Source organism: Carlito syrichta, unplaced genomic scaffold (genome assembly GCF_000164805.1).
Source record: "Carlito syrichta isolate Samal-C Ts95f unplaced genomic scaffold, Tarsius_syrichta-2.0.1 Scaffold301825, whole genome shotgun sequence".
Classification (NCBI taxonomy): domain Eukaryota; kingdom Metazoa; phylum Chordata; class Mammalia; order Primates; family Tarsiidae; genus Carlito; species Carlito syrichta.
The window spans coordinates 1-27,363 of NW_007245921.1; the positions used below are offsets into that span (position 1 = coordinate 1).

General features: G+C 42.3%; 1 protein-coding gene across 1 annotated transcript; it reads left to right on the forward strand.

Annotated features, from left to right (window-relative positions):
* Positions 1-1,599: 1,599 nt before the first annotated feature.
* SLC35B4 (solute carrier family 35 member B4) lies at positions 1,600-23,843 on the forward strand (the record flags this gene model as incomplete). The annotated part of the gene is made up of 10 exons (XM_021711028.1): positions 1,600-1,679; positions 6,097-6,210; positions 12,583-12,685; positions 14,028-14,077; positions 16,466-16,547; positions 16,766-16,826; positions 18,343-18,452; positions 19,669-19,744; positions 22,414-22,516; positions 23,295-23,843. Coding segments are annotated over 10 exons (1,026 nt in total), but the record flags the coding sequence as incomplete, so codon positions are not given.
* Between the last annotated feature and the right edge of the window lie 3,520 nt (positions 23,844-27,363).

The window sequence follows — 27,363 nt, forward strand, 5'->3', positions numbered from 1 at the left end:
TCCCGGGCCCCCTCTTTTCTGCTGCCTGCAGAGGGAGGGTCCCTGTGCTGTCCCTGTGTTTCCGAGTCTGTGCGCTGCAGGCCGAGTGCCCCTTCTCCGGCACGCTTGGGACCCCAAGTGCTTGGTTGGATTATTTTGGGGGAATTTTTGCATATTCATGATGTGATATCTTGAGGATGGGGCCCAGGTCTAAACAGGAAATTCATTGCTGTTTCGCATACACATTGCCCGAATGTAATTTTATACAGTATTTTTGATAATTTGTGCATGCCTCAAAGTTTGTGTACATTGGACTGTGAGGAAGCAAAGGTGTCAGGTGTGAATTTGCCGCTTGTGGCATCCTGCCCACATCAAAAAGTTTACGATTTGGGAGCGTTGCGGACTCCCAGGCTGGAGCTGCTCAGTCTGTTTGTCAGTTGACCATCTTGTGCATAAGACAGGTCAAGATTTGCACTCACTTTTCGCTGAAAGTGAAGCGGGAGGCCTGCTGAAATCACCTGGCCTCTCACTGCTTGTAAGTGCCAGAGCCAGACTGGGACCCAGGGCGTCTACACTGTGTTTTTCAGCCTCCCTGTTAACTTTTTAAGTTTGAGCCACCTGTGGCCTTTGGTCACCCAGTTACACATATCGTGCCAGCTAGCAGCATATTTTATTTTTTACTGTTGATTAAGTCATTTTGAAGCAGCCACTTTATTCAAGGGAAACACTGTTACAGAGCTCGAACTTTTATTATGCTGAAAGTGTTGATGAATATCTGTTATTTGTCTTGGGAGTAAGTGGTGAGGAATATGAAAATGAAAATAAAATTGTATCCAGCTGCAAGCCTGACACACTTCAAAGGAAGGCCACTTTGGAAATGGATTTGAAAACACAGAAAAGGGATGTCATGAGGGCTGGCCATGGAAATGAAAGTCAGAATAATAGTGTAACATTTGTGTTGAATATGTAATTAAATCTTGCTGAAGACTGTATGACAACAGCAGGTAGAAGAACTGAAGCCCTCTATGAGTTTGTGAGCCCTTGACTAAATTACTTCCATCTCCCCTGTCTGTCTCAACTGTAAAGGGGAGTGATGGTTTTGCCAGCCTCACGGGGTTTGAAAGGATTAAATGAGATGACCGTGTCAAGCTCGGAGCATATCCTCAGAGGCTTCCCTTTCCAACAACTTGGTTTCAATACAGACAAACTTTGTTTTAATTGATAAATCCACAGAACATGTTTTGTGCTTTATAGGTGCATCTGTTAGAATATTTTGAGTAATTCGTAAATAAATCACCACTCCTTATTGCTCTTATGCAAATATACATTTTTGCATAAAACAGCTTTCATAAAGCAGTGAAGAAGTACATGCATTAATATAGTCTATGGCACTTCAGACAAGCAGCCTTGTCCTGATTTGCTTAAGGACATCACAACCCCTCATGTTGCAAATCAGTAAAATAAGAACTGTTTGAACCAGATGGACTTTGAGGTTTTTTCTAGATGGGACCTCAGAATTTGTGACTTTGTCTTGGGACACCCTGGTGGAAAGCTCATCGATTTTTATAGAGCAGCAGCTGTGCTTTTTAATATGGCTTCCTAGGAAACAACACGTGAAACTCCACATGGAAATGCTACAGTGACTTGCAGGAGGAAGAGAACATTTTAAATCATTTCCCCAAATTGGAATACAAAGTTAGGTTTGTCTTTCTGATTTTTGTATCTCTAATCGGGGCCAGTAATAAAATAGAAAACTCAATGCGATATACAGGGCAGATGGGTAGAAATGGATGAGTGCCTCGACCCCCTTCCTCAGGAAGCTTACAGTCTACTTTGAAAGCAAGACAGACCCATTCAGCTAATTACCTAGGCAACATGTTGCACGTCTTGTGTCAGGAAAACTAGCTGAAACATTTTCTTTTTCCCATTTTATTTTTCGATCAAATGCCTCAAATTAAGGAAGCCTAAGAAATGCAAAAGGCATAAGTTGTCTGCCCCATTCATTATCTTCAATGTTGCATTTTTTAAAAATAAAATTTGATTTCTTACCAAAGAGAATTCAAAGTAAGAAAGACTGCAGTCAGTGATTATAATTTCTGAGGAATATTCGGAAATATTCGAGAAATTAAGAGATTAAGGGATCCAAGTTTTTACTCTGAAGTTTTAAAATGAATTATTCAGGTTAAAATACATAATTCTATTGGTAGCAATACAATGTATTTCTTTTTTTTTTTTTGAGTCGTAGTCTCACTCTGTCACCCAGACTGAAGTGCAGTGGCACGCTCACGGCCACTGCAGCCTCGACCTGCTGGGCTCAGGCGATCCTTCCACCTCAGCCTTCCAAGTAGCTGGAACTACAGGTGCAAGCTATTGCACCTGGCTTATTTTTTGATTTATTGTAGAGACAAGGGCTCACCAAGTTGCCCAGGCTGGTCTTGAACCCCTGAGCTCAGGTAATCCTCTAGCCTCAGCCTCTCAAAGTGCTGGAGTTACAAGCTTGAGCCACTGTGCCAGGCACAATGTATTTCTAAAAGTTTTATAAGTTTGATTTTTTAATTTTTATTTTATTTTATTTTTTGAGTTGGAGTCTCACTCTGTCGCCCAGACTGGAGTGCAGTGGCCACTCCCGGCCACCGCAGCCTTGACCTGCTGGGCAACGGCGATCCTTCTGCCTCAGCCTTCCAAGTAGCTGGAACTACAGGCGTGCACTACCACACCCGGCTAATTTTTTGATTTATTGTAGAGATGAGGTCTCGCCAAGTTGCCCCGGCGGGTCTCGAACCCGCGGGCTCAGGCAATCCACTCACCTCAGCCTTCCAAAGCGCGGGATTACAGACTGAGCCACCGAGCCTGGCTTGTTTGGTTTTTAAAAGTTGTATTACATGAGTACTTTAAAGGGACTTTAAAATTCAATGGAAATGGGGACAAAAGGTAGACTAGCATCACAGGACTTGGGGGAGTGATGCGTCATGGATCTGGCATACCTTTGAGGGTGTTCTGAAATGAAATAGCAGTGATGACTGCACAATTAAAAACCAATACCCAAACCCACTGAATTATAACCAAAATTAGGGTATTTGCCTTGTGACCACAGGAGACTTAATAAGTTGGTGCCATGTGGCCTCCAGTGTCTTTAGCAATGAAATGGACCTAATAATATTCACCTCCATAAAGTAAAGGTAAAATAAAGTGTTAGGATGCTTTTTTAAAAATCCTGTGGAGAATACACATGCAAAGTAGATCTTTTTTTTTTGGAAATGAATTCTCTTTTTATCTTTTGTGTCATAATATTCTAGATCACATTTGAATTCTCACATTTATTCACTGCTTGGGTGAAGGTCGGTCACAGTCCCAAAAGCAGGGCCACAGAGATGAAAAGGACATGGCCGGTCCTCTAACCATCCCTGCAGTGGCACTGGGGTCTCACTGTCTCTTTCTCCATATCTGGCTGCCTCATCATCTTGTCATCTTCTTGGGGCAGGGCTCAGGTCTGGTCTCATTCACATTGAGAGTGCCCTCAAAGCTGCCACTGACTCATAATTGGTGCTTAATCACTGTTCTTTACTTGACTTGGCCTAAGCTTTTTTCTTTTTTCTTTTTTTTTTTGAGTTGGAGTCTCACTCTGTCACCTAGACTGGAGTGCAGTGGCACGCTTCTGGCCACCGCAGCCTCGACGTGCTGGGCTCCGGTGATCCTTCTGCCTCAGCCTTCTAGGTAGCTGGAACTACAGGTGTGCACTACCACACCAGGCTAATTTTTGATTTATTGTAGAGATGAGGTCTCGCCAAGTTGCCCAGGCAGGTCTCAAACCCGTGGACTCAGGCAGTGTACTCATCTTGTCCTTCCAAAGTGCTGGGATTACAGGCTGAGCCATCTTTTGATGAAGAGAAAATAGAAAGGAAACTAGGAAACTTTTGAGCCTCCTTTGAGTTAAGTCTTGGTTGGCACTTTATATGTATTTTCTCATGGAATTCTCACTACAGCACTAATGCATCACTTTCATTTTACAGATGAGAAAAATAGGTCAGTATGAATGACTCCAGAAGGGTGACTGCTTAGACTGAAGGCCTTTCCATAGTCAGGATCCTGGCTGCTGGCCATCACAGTCTTCTCTGCCTTTTTCACTCTGGCAGGCACCATGTCAAGGACTTTTCAGGCTTGGCCCTGGGACTTCCCATCTTAAAAATAAGAAAACTGGACTTAGATGAGATGATTGACTTCCACTGCCATGGAGTGAGCGACAGAGCTGGGTCTCACAAATCAGTGTGTGCCTTTACCCACCATGGAGCACAGTGGTTCTCGGGTTCTCAACCTGTGTCAGCATGGAGGATTATCTGTGTGTTCACATGCGCACACACACAAACGCCTCGGGCTCTCCAGGACCTAGACTGGTGGCTCTTTTTTTTTTTGAGTTAGAGTCTCACTCTGTTGCCCAGGCTGGAATGCAGCGGCTTGCTTACGGCCACTGCATCCTTGACTTGATGGGCTCAGGCCTTCCTTCTGCTTCAGCCTTCCAAGTAGCTGGAACTACAGGTGCATGCCACCACACTTGGCTAATTTTTTTTTCCTGATTTATTGTAGAGAGGAGGTCTCACCATGTTACCCAGGTTGGTCTTGAACCCCTGGGCTCAGGGAGTCCTCTTGCCTCTGCCTCCCAAAGTGGTCTCAGTTCTGACTGCACTTTAGAGTCAAGTGTCACTGACTGAAGCAGAACCGCTGCTTCTTTGTTCTTACTCTTTAAGTACAGGTTCCAGGGCACCACCCCAGGCCAGTCACATTAGAACTGGGGGAGGGTAAGCCTTTCTAGGTGTCATGATCTGGCTGGAGTTGAAAGAACGGTGCTGGGAACTACCCAGAGTTTAAGTGCCTTCTCCCATCTCTCATATTTAGGCAGAATGCCTTTAATTAGCTCCTTGAATGAGGTAAGTGTCTTGCAGGGTTATTTGTGGATTCCCGTGATGTTTGGCCTTGTCCCGTCCCTGGAACATAAGAAGTGCTGAAAGTGAAATTCGGGCTGGATGTGGAGCGTGGGTTTCAGAAAGCTGATTTTTCTAAGTAGCATCATGTTAATAGGTAGTAATACAGTTAAATTCCCCTCACAACTGGTGGGGTAAATTCCTTTGGTCAAGATGAAAATGCAGAATGTGAAGGGTGGTAAACAGTGGTATGACAGGAAGCCTGGGGTTTCAGGAGAGCACAACTAAGTGCTCCCTGTGTCTCTTCCTGTGAGTGAACAGCCGAAAGGTGGCCACGCTCAGGAAACCCATGAGCACTTCAAGGGCCTGATTTCCTGAGGCCTCCAGGGGACCTTTTTGCTTTGTACATTTGTTCCGACAGTCACTGTGGAAGATCCCTCAACCATTGCATGGATCTCTCGAGAGGATCTATTGACCTCCAGAAACCTTCCTGAGGGCCTGACACATTCAAAACACAGGGTCCCCAGGTCCAAGGCTGTGGACAGTGGGCTCTCAGTGTTTCTCAGTCTGTTTTCATTATTGCTCCCACCCCCATGCTTCTTACACTTTTTTTTCCTTAATCACCCTCCATAGATGTACTATCTACTGGCTTATGTACTGTGTATATATTTGTGCTGTGTACTGACAAAAAGAGTAAGATTCCCCCATCCCCAGATCCCACTTTGGCCCTTCTGGGGGCGCTGTCTAAAGTCATGTCCCTGCCACCGGCACTTCATCTGACAGCAGGCTCAGTGATTCCTGATCAGGGACATGGAAGCGTCCCAGGAGACCTTAGCACTTTCCTGTCCTAGGGCTTTGCTGCTTAAGCCCTGGCTGAGGGCTCTTTGCTGAAGCAGGGATTCCAGTAAGAACACAGACCTAGCTTGCTTGCTGGGAGTGCTGTGTCATGGTTTCAGCAGGAGTATGCAGAGCAGGTCTCATGCATGGCCTGCTACACTTTTGGAGGAATGAGAAAAGAAAGCTCGGCACACATATCTAGGAGGTGACTGTCAGCATGTGCATTCACAGGGCACACACACCAGGATCAGGAGAGCATGGCTCGTGGGACCTACCCCGCCCCCCATCCCGTGATTCTGGAACTGCAATGCAGTGTGTTTTTGTGCCTTTATCTGTGCTAGTGCCTTTTTTGTGTTTGTTACAGGAAACATCCAGGATGTGGGAACATTGTGACATTTGCACAATTTTTATTTATTGCTGTGGAAGGCTTCTTCTTTGAAGCTGATTTGGGAAGGAAGCCACCAGCTATCCCAATAAGGTATGATACATTGAAGTCTCTTTTAGCTTTTGGTTTTTTAAAAAAGTTAACAAGTGGTACCTGTATAAGAGGAGTAGAAGACATCCTTTTATAAAATTTATGTTAAAAATATTGACAAAATAATCATTCCTTTTCTGAATTTAATATGTTGTGAAATTCCAGGGAGCCTATTTTCAGAATAAAATTTCTGCCACAAGATTTAAGTAACTGTAATGAACAAGAGAGAAAGAGAGAGAGTGTGTTTATATCGCATAGGGTCAGTCAGGAGGCCTAGTGACCATAAATTTTTCCTAGTTATGTATGTGGTCTTCTGTGTTGGTGAAGCTATCAAACATGCTAAAAGAGTGGTATCATTGTTACTTTTACAAAAGGAATGACTTTTGGATATAAGTGGAGGTGGTGGCTTTACAACATTGTGAATGTACTAAATGTTATGTGAATTTCACCTCAATTAAAAGAAAATGAATGACAAGCTAAGTCAGGATCCATGATGCCATTAGTCTGGAGTTGCATAAGCACCCTCATGGGGCCCAACATAAGGCGGGTAGCTCTTGTGACAATAAGTGTATTGAAAACTCTGCGTTCCTGAGGGAGAGGCTTGTGATGAAAATGGGACCCACCTCCCTGTGAGCATTTAGTCGAATAGTATCATGCCCTCTGAGAGTGACATCCTTGTGCAAATGTATCCGAGTACTAAAGTTTCAGTGGGGTTCTTCCCCAGTGTTCCTGAACAGCCCGTTATGGAAAATCTGCCTGAATTTTGTTATTAATATTATACTTTCAAAGTGTCCCAATATGAAGCTAAATATTCTGAATACTTTAGGTTTTCACTGGCCTGCATTTGCTTTACAGCAGGCGTCAGCGTGATTGACCCCAATGACCTTGCTTACTCTCAGGATCTCACTCCATTGCCTCCACCACTGGTGTAGGTCAGGAAGGATGCACGGTCACAGTGACTTTTATAGCAGTGTACTAGCATACATTGTCACCCTGACTTTTACAACAGTGTTCCAGCATGCACTGTCACCCTAACTCTTACACTAGTATTCTAGTGTGCAGTCACCCTAACTTTTATAAGTGTTCCAGTGTGCACTGACATCCTAACTCTTACAACAGTATTCTAGTGTACACTGCCACCCTAACTTTTACAACAGTATTCTAGAGTGCACTATTACCCTAACTCTTACAATAGTGTTCCAGTGTACACTAGCTCCCTAACTTTTGCAACAGTATTTTTGTGTGCAGTCACCCTAACTTATAGTCGTGTTCTAGTGTGCACTGTCACCCTAACGCTTACAATAGTGTTCCGGTGTGCACCATCACCCCAACTTTACAATACCGTTTTAGTGTGCAGCTGTCACCCTAACTTTTGCAACAGTGTTCCAGCATGCCCTGAACCCCTAGTTGAACAATAGTATTCCAGTGTGCACTGTTATCCTAATTTTTACAACAGTGTTCTAGTGTTCATAGTCACCCTAACTTTTGCAAGTGTTCTATTGTGCACTGTCACCCTAACTTTTACAAGTGTTATAGTTGCACCATTACCCTAACTTTACAATACTGTTCTAGTGTGCAGCTGTCACCCTAACTTTTACAACAGTGTTCCAGCATGCCCTGAAACCCCAGTTGTACAATAGTGTTTCAGTGTGCGGTTACCCTAACTTTTACAACAGTATTCTAACATGCATGGTTACCCTTTTACAGTAGTGTTCTAGCACGCACTGTCTCCCTAACTTTTACAACAGTGTTCAAGCATTCACTGTCACCCTAACTTTTACACCATAAGTGTTCTAGCATTCACTGTCACCCTAACTTTTACAACAGTGTTCCTAGTTGTACAATAGTGTTCCAGTGTGCGTGGGTACTGTAACTTACAACAGTGTTTTAGTGTGCACTGTCACTGCAACTTTTACAACAGTAATCTAGCTTTCTCTTTCACCCTAACTTTGACAGCAGTGTTTTAGTGTGTACTATCACCTTGACTTTTACAACACTGTTCTAGCATGCACTGTCACCCTAACTTTGACAGCAGTGTTCTAGCTTGCTCTTTCACCCTAACTTTTACAACAGCGTTCCAGCATGCACCGTCACCTTGACTTTTACAACAGTGTTCTACTTTGTTCTCACCCTAATTTTTGCAACAGGGTTCTAGCGTGCACTGTCACCTCAACTTTTACAACAGTATTCTAGAGTGTGCTGTCACCCCAACTTTTGCAACAGTGTTCTAGTGTGCACTTGTACCTTGACTTTTACAACAGCGTTCTAGCATGCACTGTCACCCTAATTTTTATAACAGTGGCCCACCTTACTCTAACTTTTGTAACAGTGTTAGGCTGGGCTTGGTGGCTTAGCCTGTAATCCCACGCTTTTGGGAGGCTGAGGAGAGTGGATTGCCTGAGCCCACGGGTTCGAGACCCGCCTGGGCAGGCGAGACCTCATCTCTACAATAAATCAAAAAATTAGCCGGGCGTGGTAGCGCATGCCTATAATTCCGGCTACTCGGAAGGCTGAGGCGGAAGGATTGCCGGAGCCCAGCAGGTCGAGGCTGCGGTGGCCGGGAGCGGCCACTGCACTCCAGTCTGGGCGACAGAGTGAGACTCCAACTAAAAAAAAAAAACAGTGTTAGACCACCTGCTCTAACAGTAACCTACCTTGCTCTAACTTTTACAGCAGTGTTCTAGCGTGCACTGTCACCTTAACTCTTACAGCACCTTAACTTTTACAGCAGCGTTGCTCTTTCACCCTAACTTTTGCAACATTGTTCTATTGTGCATTGTCACCCTAACTTTTACAAGTGTTCCAGCATGCACTGTCACCTTGACTTTTACAACAGTGTTCTAGTGTGCACTGTCCTAGCTTGCTCTTTCACCCTTTTACCTCAGCGTTCTAGCATGCACTGTCAACCTAACTTTTACAATAGTGTTCTAGCTTGCTCTTTCACTCTAACTTTTACAACAGTGTTGTAGTGTGCACTTTCACCCTCATTTTTGCAAGTGTTCCAGCTGCTGATCTCACTGCTGCTTCACTTCCACCAGTTTATCCTGCTGCCCCCTCTCTGTGGTTACTGTGATGTCAGAATATTTTCCGTACTCCTCATCCCACCCTCTGAGATGGCTGTGACCTTTCCCTAACAACTATACTCCCATGCATGTTCTATGCATGGTAGCTATTTTTTTTTATTTGAAACAATAATGAAAGTTATGCTTATGTCTTTCATCCCTACAAGTGATTTCTAGGCAGTGATAAATGGGCAACAGTGTGGAATAATTGAATTAATTATCCTGAAAGACCTTGAAAAACTGTGTTTCTCCACGTGGCATGTCTTCAAGATAGGACTAAGAAAATTTGGCAAGAAACTTTGTGATGTTGCCAGTAGTATATGATTTAGAAGCTGCTGCTGGTAATTTTGCAAGTGTGCTCACTGTCAAGCTCTTTGAACGTTCTAGGTTGTGTTTGTGCAGCCTTTTCTTGGCTGCCTGGCATGGTATATAGCTCCATGTCTAACCAGCAACACAGAATTAGTTCTTGTCAGGAAGTTCATTTAGGACTCAGTGTGTCACTTTCTCCAGATGTGCAGAGGGGAAGATGGTTGGGAACTGGTCAGAGATCAACATTGCCTGAAGAGTGTGTATCCACTTAGTTACCTTTGCCCTGCATTCTTAGCCATTTCTTTTAAGTATGATTTTTCCTCTTACTGAATATATTAATTTGAATCACATGAAATTGCTGATATTCAGCCCTTTTTGATGTTTAAAAATGTAGCAGTTTTATATGGTTTAGCATAATATGTGTGAAAAACATGTATTTTCTTTCTTATTTATTCATTTTTGAGTTGGAGTCTTACTTAGTCGCTCAGGCTAGAGTGCAGTGGCATGCTCACAGCCACTGCAGCCTCGACCTGCTGGGCTCAGGTGATCCTTCCACTTCAGCCTTCCAAGTAGCTGGAACTACAGGCATGCGCCACCATGCCTGGCTACTTTTTGATTTATTGTAGAGATGAGTATGGGTGGCCATTTATGGAGGGCCAGCCCCTTCAGAGAGATTTAGAGAGTCCCTAGAAGGTGGGGCAGTGTCGGTGATTATTCTGGAGAAATAAAGAGAAAGAAAGAGAAAGGGGGAGAAAGAAAGAGACTGGATTCTGTCTAGTGCAGAAGCCAATTCTGTAGTAGGTACAGATGTTGAAAGAAAGATGGAGGGATAGATATAAAGAGAAAGAAAGTAGACAGCTGTTCAGTGAAATGAGCAGAAGCCGATTTAATGGGGCAGACCATAAGCCTTTTATCCTAAAGTTTCACAGGCAAGATCACAAGATTTTTGCGTGAACACAAAGCCAGTTGGATGAGGGGCGTCCCCCCACCCACCAGATGTTTCCTCAAGCATGAGGAAGGACAGTCCCAATATTATTTCACTGTTCCTTATGCTTGGTTAATGTTCCTCACAAACAATACAACAATTCTAACATCATAATGTTCTAATAAACAATAACTTCTAAAACGTATGCATTCCCAACACCTAATGACTGACTTAAATCCTAATACCTTTCTACTCTGTGCTAATTTTACCTGTACTATAAAAAACTCTTAATTATAGCTCAAACCAGTTCCTAAAGAATGTGGCCCAGTCCAAAGATCATGTGGGGCCATTTACAGGAACAGTTGATTATAATCTCTTAACAAAATGGCTATTCTCAAGTCCTATGTATCTATCTTAATTTCTATAAAAGTTTCTAATTCCTAATCCTAATATATAAAACTGATCATCAGTAATAAAGCTTCTAAAATAAAACCCAAATACGAACTAAATATACTAGGGTCAAAACTGCAAGTAATAGAAAGTGGGAACAATGAAATTTCTAATGTTAGCTTTATTCTTATAAAACCTTAAAGTATCATGTTTGATCATGCTTGAACTAACATGATTCCCTCACGTAGCATGACCTATTCTACAATACTTTCTATGAATAAAATAAATTCAGTTTCTATTATAAGTAGAAAAAAACCTACATTAATTGTAGCTAAAGACAGTTTAAAAGAATGCAGCCCAGCCCAAAGTGGACACTGGGCCCTTAGGAATGTGGCCCAGTCCAAAGTTCATGCTGGGCCATTTCTGGTAACTCCAGATAATCATCTATACCATCTAAAGCTGGAAACAGCTCTCTAAATGTATATATTAATTCTACAAATATACTTTTAAATCTTATAAAGAAGCTTTTATCATATATAAGGCTCCCAGATGTGACCTGAGCTTGAACTGTGTTAAGTTTAAAGCCGAAACTGCAGTCTGTGAGAAACGGGAACAGTGAATCCCTTAGAGTCAGCCATGCCTGTCATATTCTCAGAACTTTATGCTTAGATCATCAAAGTCCCTGCTAGTGGGTCATGCCAAACAACAAAGAAGGGAGGAGGGAATGGGCCTTCAGCTCCTGAATGCAACCTGGTGGTCTCAGGGTCCGCAGCCCACCTGGATCCCTAACGCTCAGGTGGACCTCCACGGCCGGCTCCCAACAGATGAGGTCTTGCGAAGTTTCCTTGGCTGGTCTCGAACCCTTGGGCTCAGGCAATCAATCCTCTTGCATCCACCTCCCAAAGTGCTGGGATTATAGGCATGAGTCATCGCACCCAACCAAGACATGCATTTTCTAGATCACAGTGGTGACAAATAATCTTTTTGTAAGATTATTTGTTTAATTTATTTGTTCATAATTGTTTGTATTTATCCCTTTATCTTTCTGGGTTATTAGCGTTATCGGATTTTTTAAAGGTTTTGTTTTTATTAAGATTTATAAACTTTCAAAAAACAGGGACCTGATTTTAAATAAAAATCTGTATAAGTCAAATCATGTCCTCATTAATTTGGAGGCCACTAGGTTCAGAATGTGGGACAATTTTAACAGTTGCTAGGCCGAAAGTAACCCTTGACTTAGCAAATCTTTTCTCTAGAAATAGTAAACATTAATAGTATAAACAAATGTATAGAGAAAATATTTGAGAGAATTAATCATTTCCAAGTTCTTCAGAAGTATATGAAATACAAAGGATTAATACAATGACAAATTATCCACTCACTTTAAAAAAAACCTATTGATATATTTTAGGTAACATTTTTAAAGCCTAGTTTTAAGGTGGTGTGTATTCTTGAAAATACTAAAATAGTGTTTCTTTAAACATACTCAAAGTTTTCACATGTTAGTCTGGTTTTGTGAAGTATTTTGATATGTACTCAGCATTTGACTTCACATGATACTAATGATACGATCTTTTAATGCAGAGGAAGTAAGCAAATGCTTTTTAACCAGACTGCGTATTTCTTTCTATGCTTGACTTTTTGGAAAGAGCAGATTTTGTGTGAAGTGCTGTTCTCTCTGCGTTCCAGGTACTACGCCATTATGGTGACCATGTTCTTCACTGTCAGCGTGGTGAACAACTATGCTCTGAACCTCAACATTGCCATGCCCCTGCATATGATATTTAGATCTGTAAGTGCTTCCAACTCAACACGTGTATGTTTCTCTGAAACATATAATTAAGTAAGTAGATTGTACATATGGCAAAAGTAGGAAAATCTTGGCAATAAGTGAAGTCTGGCCTATAAAACAGGTTTGTGAATGAGTGAGCAAGGAATGGCTTTCCTCTGGGAAGTGTGGCACAAAGAGAGAAGGATGAAAGTAGATGGCTTGCTTTTTTCATCTGAGATATAATGAGTAATTAATAAAAATCTGGGAAACAGATTTTACCTTTGATTGCCTATATCAGGTTGGTTTTATATTCCAACACGGCTATTAGTGTGATTTAACTTCTTATCACTTCTTGTTTTTTCTGTAAAATTACATTCACTACTAGTACCTAAGAGATACTTGTCTTTTCTGATTTTGTTTAAGTGGAGAGATAATAAAGGGAAATTCTTGATAAAGGTGGGGTTTCTCCCCAAGCAGCATGAGTTCCCTTCTGTACCTAATGTGTGGTGGGAGACCTGTGTGCAGTGTGTCTGTAAATAAGAACAGAGTGTTCCCTGAAGCACAGGAGAGACTTTAAGGGTAATGTAGTCAGAAATGCAGAGGACTGTAGAGTGCGTGATCCTTGTAAGATGACATCTCCACATGTGGACTGAGGTTTTTGTAAGATTGAATATGTTCTTGAAGGGACTTTTTCAGAGCTAGTTGCAGTGATTAAGGTGAACTTCAAAGCACTGAACACGTGATAGACTTTCAATAAACACTTGTTGATTGATTGATACCAGAGATCCTTGCATGATTTCTTTCATTAAAGCCAGGGGTAAGGAGAAGCTTATTAAAAACTCTTATAGACTAGATAGATGGAAAATTTGACACAAGTCTGTAATATTTATTCCTGCTAGCCGTAGCTTCACCTATGACCAATCACAGTTGACTCTTGGACAGCATGGGTTTAAACTGTGTGGGTCTACATACATGTGGATTTTTTCAACCAAATGCAGATTGAAAATATAGTATTCCTAGGATGTGAAACTGCATATAAGAAGGACCAACTTCAGGATTTGAGTGTTTGCAGCTTTTGGCACAGGAAGTCTTGGAACCAGTTCCCCAAGTATACCGGGGAATGACTGTGTTCAGAGTTGATCACTTTTATTCTCATTGTCATCTTTAAAAGATTTTATTCTGCATAATAGATTTTTATGGTCTATGCTTTTTGCAATTGTTGGTACAACTGAATTTTATTAATTATCCATTGTAGCCTCCTCCATTCATGTTTCCCCTTATTCATGTTCATGTTCATCCTGGATTATATCATTTTCATTCTCTGATGCCCTGAAACTCCTGTTACTGTTGTCTTCTTTTGCAGGGCTCTCTAATTGCCAACATGATTCTAGGAATTATCATTTTGAAGAAGAGGTAAGCAACACACTTTTGTTTTATGTTTAGAAATGATGTCCTAGTCACCATCCATAAGCTAGCACCTGATGTCCTTTCCCATAGTGGTGATAAGGTTGCTGCTGGCCATCTACATGTTTTCTCTTTTCCTAGTACTTTCTTTAACAGTGATGCACCAAGATGCAGTCTCCTGAGGTGGTTGGCCAGGTAGGAGGCCACCTGTGGCTCCTGTGTGTCGGCCTGTTCAGCTCTTGTCGCCACTGAACCTTAGTGGCACACAATCCTGTGAAGCCAGCTGGTCTGAACTTTAATGTGTAGTATGGCTGCACCAGCCACATGTGACTACATCTACAATACTCCGGGTTCAATGAAACTGAATGTCTAGTTTCTGTCTCATTAGTCACATTTTAAATGCTCAGTAGCCACATGTGGTTGGTTGCAGCCATATCGGAGAGCCCACATGTGGAGCATTCCAGCATCCCAAAAGTTCTGCTGGACAGTGCTTGCCTAGAACATGCCTGTCAGTACAACAGAATGAACCAAGGAATAATCAGTACTAAAAAGGAAATTCCTAACAAAGGCCAAATAGCCAAGAAGATGAAATGAAAGATTCATAACTGTCCTTTGTGACTGTCACCAGTGACTTTCTGTGGGTTAAGGATGGAAACTACCAGAAGTGCCTGGGATGATTTTTCAGAGTATGTGTCTCCCACCTTCATTGTGACCTCGCCTCTCACTCCTAAGGAGGAGGGACACTAAGGGGAGAGAACTTATGTTCATGTTCATCCTGGACTATGCCGTTTTCATTCTCTTATGCTGAAAAATTTCACTGTCATCATTAAGACCAAAATTGCCCAAATCAATGGCAGCTTTTCGATGTGCTCAGTATCCAGCCTCAGCATTAGAATGCTCTCTGCCAGTTTGGAAAGTGGCTGTCGGCTCACTGGCTCTCAACGTGAGAACTTAGAATTTTTGGTAGTAGGGCTGTGTCCCTCAAAGCACAGTAGTTCTATCTTCGTAGGCGCCTTATCATGGACCCTTTGTCTCTTGAGGCTTGTGTTTTCCTTGAAAAATACCATTGTAGTTGATTTCTTTCTCCTAGGTTCTCTTGAGTTAAACATACAAATGTAACGGTCAGGTCTATTACATTTGAAGTGACCATTGTGCTTCTTGATAGCATAGAATTCACTTTGGGACAGGCCTGTGGTCCTTCCCAATCGTTGATTTTGGCCCATAACAGGAATATATATTATAAAAGGAATAGTATTCTCCTGATATTGCCCCAGAATGTCAGGGGACTTTCTTAAACATCTGTTTCCCTTAAGAATTTTTTTGAGTCTGTCATCTGGAATCTATATATCTAAGCCTTTCTATATGTCTCACCCATAGAGCAGGCATTTTCATCAATTAACTATTCAATGTAGTGAGTGAGTAACTCGTTACCCTTTTGTTTATCTTGGGTAGAGGTCCCTCAGGATCATAGTGTGCTCCTTGTTCTGGGATTTGAAGACTAAATCTATATTTACCATACCGTGCCTTCCATTATTTTATGGCCTCTTTCCAGGTGGAAGAGCTTCATTGTTTTTGTAACCACCTACAGTAATGCCTGCTTACTCCCCTTCCTCTCTTCTCTAGCATGGTCCCCCTGGCCCTTTTAGTTTCTTTCTTTGCTTCTTAGTTCTCCTGGCCTTTTATGAGGTTCTGTGACCAGAACAATATGATGTATTTGAGTAGGAAACCTCAAAAGGTTCATCTTCTACGTTTAATTTGTATTAATTCTTGCCTAAGGCCTTTTACTCATCAAGAATCTGAGAGGAATGCTAATGATACTAATTTAGTTAATGTGAAACGCCACTGTTAGTACTGCCCATAGTTCTGTAAATTGACAGAATAGTCCTCCCTCTTATCCAGCTATGCCAACATTTAAAATCAGCATCGAGTCATTCAGATTTTTTAATAATACCCTCCCCAGAGTGTGGCTGATTGGGTCGTTTTCTGAGTATTGGATCCTGCTTCTTGGGCCGATAGTTTGTTCTTTCTTTTGTACTGGGTGAGTCTTATTATTCAGATTTGGGACCCCTAAAGATAGAAACAATAGACTGCAACTAAGACTGGATCAGGCTTTCATTTGGATTCTTGAGAGCAGGATGGAACATCATGTCTGGTCTGTATCTGCTTCTGATGAAATAATCAATTGGTCAGCAAACTATTGGAAAAAGACCAAGGAAAAGTGTTTAGAAACCAATCAGTATCCTGATTCCTTCATGGACATACGTAAATGGACTCCACTGGCAAGTGATCCTCTCATATTTTCATGACTTGTACTTCCTTACACCATCTGACTGTAAATACCATTTGGAAATTTGTATCTGTGTTTTTTCTAAGGTGTTTTTGTTCTCATTTTTGCAGATACAGTGTATTCAGATATACCTCCATTGCCCTGGTGTCTGCAGGGATATTTATTTGCACTTTCATGTCAGCAAAACAGGTGGTAAGAATTAGCTCACAAGTCATCTACATTCACAGCTTGTCACTGGGGCCCAGTTTCTAGGCACTCATTAATAATAAAATTAATTCAGATCCTTATGAATATAAGGATTCTGAAAGATAAGAGTGGACAGAAATGGGTGACGTAACTGTTTCCCCTGTACCTGGGCACCTTGCATGTAGTCCTGCTCTCTGTACCGAGTATATTTTCTTATTTCCTAGACTTCCCAGTCCAACTTGAGTGAGAATGAAGGATTCCGGGCCTTTGCGTGGTGGTTACTAGGCAAGTATAGTGATTATAAAGAAGCTAATTGCCTCTGCAGTTGTGTTTGCTGAGATTTCTCTTTTAAGAGACACATTCTTGGCAAGAAGCTTTAGCTAAACAAATGATGCCATGGAAGAGAGGCACCTGGGATCATGTCTCTCTGAACCTTAGAGCTCAAGAAAGGAAACAAAGCACGTGTCCTCACTCAAGGCAGTGTGTTCTGTAACCCGGATCCGTGCATTTCTTGGTCGCCACTGGTGTGGAAAGCAGTTTCTACTTGCCCATCCCACTCTTACCGTTATCCATCTCTTCACAGTCTGCCTGCCAAGTTGGAGCTCATACAAGAGAAGGGAGCATTAGAGCATTCGCTCTCCAACTTTCCAAGGGACCCATTTCTAAATCTTAGACTCATTTTCTTCATAGGTTAGCTATTCCATATGGCAGTGTTCCCAAACCTGACTGACCATCTGAATCTCCTGGGGAATTGTTTACAATACAAGGATCTCTGTGTGGGATTAATTAGGTGACTCCTAGAGCTCTGTTCTCATGTCGTTTGATGTGGAGGTGAAATTCTTTCCAGGTGCTTTCAGTGATGACAATAACAGATTGAAACTGCCCAGTGGAGGAGAAATTAGCAATAAAAGAGCTGTGTTCTCCTTGCTTCTTGGCTTTGAAACTATCCCTTCAGCTTGCTGTCTGAACATAAAGAGACCTTCATGAGCTATTAGAAAAACACCCAATGGCAAAAATTTGCAAAGGATAGGAACATAACCATCACGGGGAAAAAATAATGTCCAGTAATTCTATGTTCAGCCTTACTAGTCTAGTAATCAAAGAAATGCAAATTGAAGCCAAAATGTATTAAGTTTGTATTTTTGGCCTATCATATTGGCAAGATGATTAAAAGTCATATTCATTGCTGCTGAGGATGCAGTAAGACAGCTATTTTTATATTAACCTGTTTAGGGTGTAAATTGACACAGATTTCCTGGAAGAAGATTGTGTATAGAGTTTTTTAAATATCTACAGCCTTTGACTCAGTAATTTCACTTATGAGAGTTTATCCTAAGGCGATATCAATATTTGTTTAAAGATCCATATATAAGGATGTACATTGATTTTAATGATGAAACAATTAGAAAAAACCATTCTCATAAGATATTTAAGTATGGTACATCTGCATGATAGAGTAATATACAGTCATTAAATCATGCTTTTGAAAAAATTTTGATGCATGATTTGAAGAAAATGACCAGGAAAAAGATGATTAAAATAGCAAGATATGAAACTGTATATACAATCTGATCCTGTCTTAGTGTAAAAAATATTTACATAAATGAATATAAAGAGATGTAGAAAACTATTAAGGACTGGATGATAATATCGTGGTTGGTTTTTACTTTTTAAAATTTGTACATGTTCTGTAATTAGTCTGCAATAGCTATAGAACTTTAAACAATCAATAAATGTTTTTTAAGAAAACACGTGGGAATTACAAATGCAAGCATCTTACAACCCGATGTTTGTCTTCCAGGTATTGGGGCACTGACTTTTGCTCTTCTGATGTCAGCAAGGATGGGTCTATTCCAAGAGACCCTATACAAGCAATTTGGAAAGCACTCCAAGGAGGCTTTGTTTTATAACGTAAGCAACTTCTGATGTACTTCAGGGGTCTGTTTATCATTAGTAAACGGCTTTGAGTTCCATAGACTGAAGTGCTTTTGATAGACTCCTGCAGGTGTGCGTTCCGAGCCATGGTTCTTGACACGAAATGATCATGATCAATCACAGTGAATAAAATGAGTCTGTTAACCAGGGTCAATCCCAAAGGATAAGCAACCCTAACCTGCAGCATTCATATAAGAGAAATCAGGCTAAAACCTAGAAAAAGAAACTCCCCCTAGCAGCATGCTAGGGGGAGTTTGTGCAGGAGCCTGTGGGATATCAGGGAGGCTGGGGTTGGGAGGAGTAAGTCCCCCAAGTAGGCTGTGATCATCTAATAGAGTTTAATTGACTAACGCTACATGCTTACACCTCCCAATTCTAACTACCAACCTAGTCCCCCTCCCCCAGTCTCCTCTTCCCCTTCCTCCTCTCCTGGTGGAATACCCAGGGCACGGCACCTCTCGAGCAGGGCGAGGGATTCCTTCTCCAAGGATTTCTTCATGGCCAGGGTTTGCACTGGAGCTGCAAACAAGCAATCAAGATACCGGATTAGAGTCAGAGGATGTGGCTGGGAATTTTTAAAAATTAAACATTTTATATGGTTCTCATCTTGTGTTTAAAGCAGTGCCTGGCACATAGTAACTGCTTAGTAAATACTGGATGTGAGTCACTGCCATGTGGTGGTGGGGGGGTTGCTGTTAGCAACCTTAACCTCAACTTATCTGTTTTTATCCTCCTCTTTGCCGCCTTTTTATTCTTTCATTTCTTTTTCCGTGACTTCATATTGTCCTCAGTATCTTTCCCTACTAGTTTCCTAAACTCCCTAAAATCCGCTTTTGCATTCTTTTTTAATTTTAAGTCTATTATGGTCACCTAACCTTTCTCAAAAGTAGTAAAATGTAACAAATCCTTTTGTGCAGAATGGTGATGTGTTTAAATTTCTCCATTCCTTCTTTTTGAGGAAGGGATGCTGGCCATCAGATTCCATAAGGGCAAAAACCATAATTTGAGGGTTTAAACCATGCCATACGTTGTCAAGTGGTCAGAAGCACTGTATGCAGTTAACTTAGGTTTTCTTTGCTTTTCTTTATATTGTTTGTCAAATGAGTTATACAACTTTTAGCCACTGTCAAGCTGCTCTAGTTTTTCTGTAATGTTTTTCCCTTAAATTTATGTAGCCTGTTTCTTTCCGTAGCACGCCCTTCCACTTCCTGGTTTTATCTTCTTGGCTTCTGATATTTATGACCATGCAGTTCTGTTCAATAAGTCTGGTGAGTTTGGGAATATACAGTAGAATTACCTGAACGTTTCTGAAATGAAGTCTCACTCTTGCCTTAACCACAGCTTTTTGCATGATCTAAAGTTGTCCTCTCAAAGCTGCCTTCTCACAGGAGTATAGTGCTATGAGTCATTGCTATCACTTGCAGCAGCAAAAGCTTTTTACAGGGCTTCTCAGCTGTTTACAAATGAAGTGGGAGAATATCTTTGAATTTTCTATGGTACTTTGGCATGTGTGTATTTGCGTCTGAATGTGGAATGTTTGACGTTTTGAGAATGCCAACGAATAGTAAGACCCTGCAGAGTGGAGCCTGCCACGTTGGTACAGTACAGCTCACTCTGTTGCTGTTCTCTCTTGAAAGGCAGAGCTGCTCTCAGGTCCAGCCTGAGCAGCCTTGGAGCACAGCAAGAGAGTGCAAAATGATGACAGTGATAGGTGAGATCGACAGCAGGAATGAGCAAAATTAGTTTCAAGTGTCTGCAGTATAAGCCAGCTATTACTTTTTAAAATGACCATTTAATAAAAATTATCTGTCAATTGTCAATTAACTTGAAATAAATCACTTAAGTGATCTTGTGACTAGATATAGAGTGTTATACAGACAGATGGACACACAAGAAGCAAACATTTTACAAATCTAGACTTAAATTACCCAGGCATGGTGGCACATGCCTGTGGCCCCAGCTACTTGGGAGTCTGAGGTGGGAAGATCACTTGAGCCCCAGAGTTCGAGGATGCAGTGAGCCAGGATTATACCACTGCACTCCAGCCTAGATGACAGAGCAAGCCCCTGTCTCAAAAAATAACCAAATAAAATAAAATCCCCTCTTTATGATGCACACACCTCAAATGGCAGTTGCATTGTTGGAGTGACAAGTCCTCAGGAAGCATTTGCCATCTGGGCATGAGTTGTGACGTTATGACTGGTCCCTGCATTTGTAGTGTTGCCTCTGCCATCTGGTAAAAAAAAAGTGTGTTGAGCATAGTGTGTAAGAACGTTTGTAAGACGCCGAGTGACAAACACAATTGTTTCTAATAATTCACACATAGCAAAGCACTGTTGAAATCAAAATATCCAATTTCATGGAATTGGTTTAGTTACTAGAATGCTGCTTCTGAAAGTCACAGGGCTGGGTATTGCTGGCAAAATATTTTTTTAAATCTGCCTTCAGCTTCTTCAGAATCATCTCAAAATTAAATATACATTTCTCCTCTTGCTTTTCTTGAGGTTGGGCATCTGAGATCCTTGAATTCTCCAAGAGAGCTAAATGTTCACCTAAATATTTTAGGTCATCCTGATTGTCTCTTTCCACAGCAAATTGATTCAGTGGCTCTCTGGAGTTATTAAATAGTAATCACACTTGTTAATTTCTTTTTCAATGCTTGTTAAGTATATCAAAGACAATCAAATACCAGATTACTGGCATTGCCCACTGGTCCAGAACACAGCTCCAAGAATTTGTGTGTGTGTGTGTGTGTGTGTGTGTGTGTGTGTGTGTGTGTGTGTGAGAGAGAGAGAGAGAGAGAGAGAGAGAGAGAGATTTTTGGCAAAAGAAACTTAATATTTATTTCCTTTCCAGTTCTCAGTATCACTTTATCAGAATTTCTTAAACTATATATGTAATTCAGAACCCTGAAAACAATTTAGCAGTACAAAGAAACTGACCCTTTGAGGATTATATGTCCTTATTCTCTTTGACCTTCATGTTTTATTTCCTCTCAACTGTTTGTCATATTATATAAAACTAACACAAGAATATATCCAAAGGAAAAAGTTATTCACAGTTTTGTCAGCCTACAAATCTGCTAGTTTTTTTCCACTGGTTTTCTTCCACATACTGTCTACTTACATGCATTCTTGCATAGCTGTATTCCTTGTGTAGATGTAATTTTCCATTTCTTTTTCACTTTTATTCTGAATTTTTTCATGTAGCTGTATTATCTCTGTGGTTTTTGTTTTTGTTAGATGTATAATGTGTTATGTAATTAAAGTGTCTTTGTTTCCATAGCCATTGTTCCACTGAGCATTTAGACTGATTTTGAGTCAGAGTTTTTCCATATTATGAACAATGCTGCAGTGGATGTAGAACTTTTTTCTTTGCTTGAATTGTCTAGGATTAATTTCTAAGGATGGGTATAAATACATTTATGCCCCTTAATAAGGCTTGTGAAATTGATTTTTAAAAGAATAATGCCAGTTTATACTGCCACCAACTGAAAGGCTGCCAGTCTACCATATTTGTGCATTTTGAATTGCTAATTAAGTACATATAAAATGGCAAAAGGATACTGTCTTGTTTAATTTGTAATTCTTTAATTACTAGTGGAGTTGAATATATTTCCAAATGTTGTTTAGTTATTGCAGTCTTTTCTCTTGTGTTGATTGTCATTTAAGGCCATCTCATTTTGAATATCTGTTTCAGTCTTTCTTTGTAAAGACTTTACCATTCAGGTGAAGATTAAGACAAATTATCCCTTGTTTGTGAACTTGCTTAATGACTCTTGTGGCTGGCTGCAAGCAGGTAAAGTGAGGTTTGGCCCAAGCCTGTCCCAAGGGAAATAGTGTTGCTGCCCCTGTTATGCTCAGTCTGTGTCCCCTGTTCAAAAGATGCAATGCTCATCTGTCAGAAGGTGATCTGTCCCCTCTCTCAACTTTTGCAGAGCTCTATCAAGTCCCCATCATTGGCGTGACCGTGCCCGTCATGTGGCTCTGCCTCCTCTTGAACGTCATCACTCAATATCCTTTGGCCACCTGTGGGAACGGGTACTCTTTTCTTCTAGCAGGAGGGCGGTGTGAGCTTGGCTTTTGCCTGGATTTATTCTGTATAAACAGGAGACAAAGAGCCCATTCAGGGAGCACCCCTGTTGGGGCAGAAGACAGAAGAGGTGTTAGTGGTGCAGTGGGTCAGAAAGTCTCAGGGCAAGAGAGGAAGGGCTCTGGGAGGAGTGTGGGAGTCCCTGCTTGGCTGGAAACCAGTCTGCAGCCTGAGGGATCCTGGATGCCCACCTGCCATTTTTTGGTACCCTTGGATATTTCCAGTTATCACAGCTGCCACAAGTTTTGAAGGACATGTCAAATTAATCAACTTGTTTTTTTAATGGGTATTTTTAGTGACCTTAAGTTCATTGTAAATATCATTTGAAATAGTGAGTGAGATGCATGGCGAGTGACCTCATTTCTCTGAAGTCACTTCACAGATTTGCTATCTGGAGGCCCTTTCTGGAAGAGGAGGTGGAAGGACTGGGGACAAGGTAAAATAGAGTGGATGGGATTGCCTCTGCAAAGTGTCTCCCTCCACCAGTGCCTCAGGGTCAACTTCCTTATCCAGAATAAGGATAATGGAAGTTTCTAGGCCATTTCAAATTGAGGTTATAAATGGAGTGGTGGGGCAGAAAATCTGCAAGGTGTGGCGCCTGAGAGGAACCCACAGAAGCTCTGGCAGACCCTCGTGCTTTCTAGGGAATGGCAGCTTGAGCTGAGAACCAAGCCAGAAGGTTCCACAGACCCACAGTCTACAGAAGCTGCCTTAACTGCCCTCCAGGTATGTGTGCATCCGGGGCGTGTTCATCCTCACCACAGAATGCACCTCCCTCACCGTCACGCTCGTTGTGACCCTGCGCAAGTTTGTGAGCCTCATCTTCTCCATCTTATACTTCCAGAACCCTTTCACCCTGTGGCACTGGCTGGGCACCTTGTGTGTCTTTGTTGGAACCTTAATGTACACAGAAGTGTGGAACAGACTGGGGACCACAGGAAGGCAGCCTCCGAAGGGTGCCAAGAAGAACTGAGGCCAGCCTGAAGCCAAGCTAGTGTTGTGGTGAGGGGAGATCTGGCAAGGTTGGCTACCTTCACTGCCAAACGTGGCAAGAGGAGGGGGCTTCTCAGCCTCCTCGTGGCTACACAGACCAACATCTGTAGACCAAGTAGGATCCCGGCCCTGAAGTCGCAGGAAGAGCAGCTCTGAACTTTGAACAGCTCGTTCACATGTGGCTTTTGTTTTGTTTACCAGAACATTCAGTGTTAAGCCTGTTTGTTGAATTCTGAGTCCCACAGCTCCTGGTTTCGCATCCATGGACCGGGCCGGGGCCATCCCTCAGTCGCCATCCTGAGGCGTCTGCCTAGCAGTCGTTCCCATCCCGTGGCCTGTCCTCCTGTCGCCCCTCCATTCTTCAGCGGCACCTCATAGTCAGTGTCCAGGCACATCACCATCAAGGGTGGCCAGGCACACTGAGCCGCTGGGAACCGCGGAGTGAACTTCCCAGCCTGCTGGGAACGAAGCAGCTGTCCTGTGAGCCTGGCCCTGAGGGCGCTGGCGCGGGACTGGCGGCATCCCCATTCTACATCTGGCTTTTTTTTCACTATGCAAAAGCCAGCTGATGCTCGCGTCTGCTGCTTTCTGTGCTTACAGCAGTCTGTACCCGGTCTCAGGTGGGCACAGTGTTAATAGGAAGAAAAGGCTGTCAATGGCATGGGAGCCCATGAAACCCGTTGTCCTTGACCCAGATGCTGAAGGCTGAGGCCCCGCCCACATCTGGGGAGCTGCAGCTCCCCCTGCCGGCTCAGCTGGGCGCTCACAGCATGGGTCCCGGGTGGCAGGGTCTCTGGAAGACCTAGTCACCAGGAGACCCAGCTAGACCAGGCAGCTCTGAGAGTCAAAACCCGCCAGGGGAGGGAGTAGGCTGAGGTACACGGCATGGTGTGAGTCAAATGGGATCCCACTGCAAAGAGAGCAGCCGCAGGTTACTCTTGCTTTTCCTGTAAGGCACCTTAAAATCGTGATGGGTGTGCTGGGATGGCAGTGTGTGCTCTGTAAGTGTGGAAGCATGCCTCTCTTGCTGATCGTTTCGAAAGCCTAGCCTTCCTCTCATGGGTGGGTCTTGAGGAAGAGGCGCTGTCCCTGCCTGCAGTATGTGGCCCACGTGTAGTGTATGCTGAGGAGCACAGGAGTCGGTGGCTTTTTTTTGACTGTGCAAAAGTCAGCTGCTTCTCGTGTCTGCTCTTTCTGTGCTTGGAGCAGTCCTGCAGCTTGTCTTGAGGGACACAGTGTTAACAGGAAAGAAAGATGGTTGATGACCTGGGAGTCCATGAAACCCTTTGGCCCAGAGGGAGGCAGCATGAGAGCCTGGCAACCACCAGCTTTTCTTCATCTACCATCAGCTGGGCCTTCTGCGAGTCACTGACTTGCTGGCTGTGTCCCTTCCTGCCTGCAGATGACCCAGCTTTTTGCTTTCACTGGTGCAAGTTGTGCTCTTAGCTTGAGATGTGACTCTCAGGCCCCCTGGGCTCCCAGGTGTGGTGTGTTTAGAGTATTCTCTGATGGGTCTGAGCAGCGGCAGTGAAGACAAATGTCCTAGAACCATGGCCGGGGGGTGGGGGGCTTGGAGTAGTCATTGAAGCTGCCTTTGTTTTTTGTTACTTAAAATGAGAATATTATTTCTCCACCTTAATCACAGGGTTTGCAGAGTGATTTGTTTTTCTGAACATTGACAGCTTTCCAGGGCCAGTAATGGTCTGTTCTAAAAGATGCTGAATTAGATGTGAACCCATTCATGGAATCAAAAGCCACTTGCTTTGAAATATATGGAGTTCCTCAGAATTGATGGTGCTATAAATATCCAAGTGTTACATAACCTCTTAAGAAATGAAGACAACAAAAGCTACTGTTTCTTATCTCTTAATAGAATAACCTGTCCCTAAGGGCTACTTGAGTGCTACATTTCTGAAGTCTCCGAGTAACTCTTTAACAGGATGTAACCTTATACAACATAGTGTTACCCCTTTTATGTTGATGGAAAACATCTTAATTTTTAGTTGAGATGTGTTGATGTACTCAGGCAACATTTGGGCCCATTAGGTTTTAGATTGTGATTTTAGAGTGTTCCTGTTCCTCTCGGCGTGAATACCTTGGCTGGCATTAAGGATATTGTGGACAGATAATAGATCAGAGCACAAGAATACAATAAAACAAGCACAAGAAGGAGCAGAATGCCTGAAATGTCCTGTGAATGGGTTTTCTCTCTAGTAGGTGGGTATTAGGAGATATGGCTAATGGATACCAGTTAATACTTTTTTTAACTGCTCTTTTAAAAATCCACATTTATTCTCCTTGGTTAACCGATTGTTCAGTCTGGATTGAAAATTTTTTCAACCTTTATTCAAAGGGCAAATAAACCATTTTGTAGAGGATCAGACTCATACCTAACTGGAGAAGAAATGTCTATTAAATGCTTCTTCTCTTTCTGTGGTCCCAGACTATGAAATTTTGTGCTCCAGAGATCCAGGATATATATGTTTACAAGAGAGTTTGGTGTTTAAGACATTCAAAATGATTGGTCCAAAAATCGTGTACGGCCATACCACCCTGAACGCGCCTGATCTCATCTGATCTTGGAGGCCAAGCAGGGTCGGGCCTGGTTAGTACTTGGATGGGAGGTCCAAAAATCAAACAACAAAGGACACTAGCCAGGAAATGCGGTGTCTGTGCCCCGGGCCCCCACTGAGCAGCTGGCAGTCAGTGGATGTGTAACAGGAGAGGACAGTGGATGCATGAGTTATGTTTGTTTAATGTCTACATGTCTTCAGTTGAATTCTATTGTCACATTATAAATAACATCTTTTCCATGCTTATCGGTAATTTCTGTTTTAGATTATTTGTGCTTGATTAATAAATGCACTTCATAAGTATATACCAAGTTCTAAAATATTTAAACACACTCCAAATAGTTGGCTTTGTTTGTTTTTGTTTGTTTGGTTTTTCTTTTTTTATTCCTTCTTTCTGTCCTGTGAACCAAAATGAAATGCTGCAGTATTTTTACTTTGGTCATGCCACAAACAGGAAAACCTTGAGTGCCACCCCGAACCCACCCTTCCATTCTTCCAGGAGGATGCCATGGCATTTGGAAAGATGCTAGTAAAGATCTGGTTTCCTCTCTGAACACCTTCCTCTGGTTTCACTTCCTGACCTTCCCTCTAGTTTCTTCACTGCAGCCTCTACTGGCTTGCCATGCTTTCTACTAAGGAAGACCTAAGCCCTATACTTGCTTATGCCTCTATTCTTTGGGGCCTCTGGATGTTCTGTGGATTTTTACAGGGTATTTATATCTGCACAGCATGCATTTTGTTATATTCTTATAAACATGAGGAGTGTGTATTTATAAGGGTGAGACTATCTGGCAAAGTGTGTGAATACTGTATGTGTAGATGGGTGTGAATGTGGAGGGCTAGTATAGACATGTCTGTCACAGCTCCAAGTGGGGGCCAAGAACCTTTACTACCAGGCTCTTCTGTATTTGGAATACAGTCGTTTTCTTATTCTCTTTTCACCCCGCCATTAACTGGCTTCACTCACAGTGCCAGATATCTAAAGATGAGGGAAGTAAAAAATCTGAGGTCAGTCAGGAATGATTCTGAACCACAAACGAGCTCTGGGCTATGCACAGGCTGGCACTGACCTGAGCAGATGCACAGGTGCATGTGGAGAGGACCATGTCATAGGGATCTGGAATTAAGAGCCTGTGTGTCGTATTTTGCTTCACTTGGGCTTGGAATCAGTAGAACCATGGATCATGAGTAATTCTGCCCTTGTTAGATAACCAAAACATTTTGGTCTC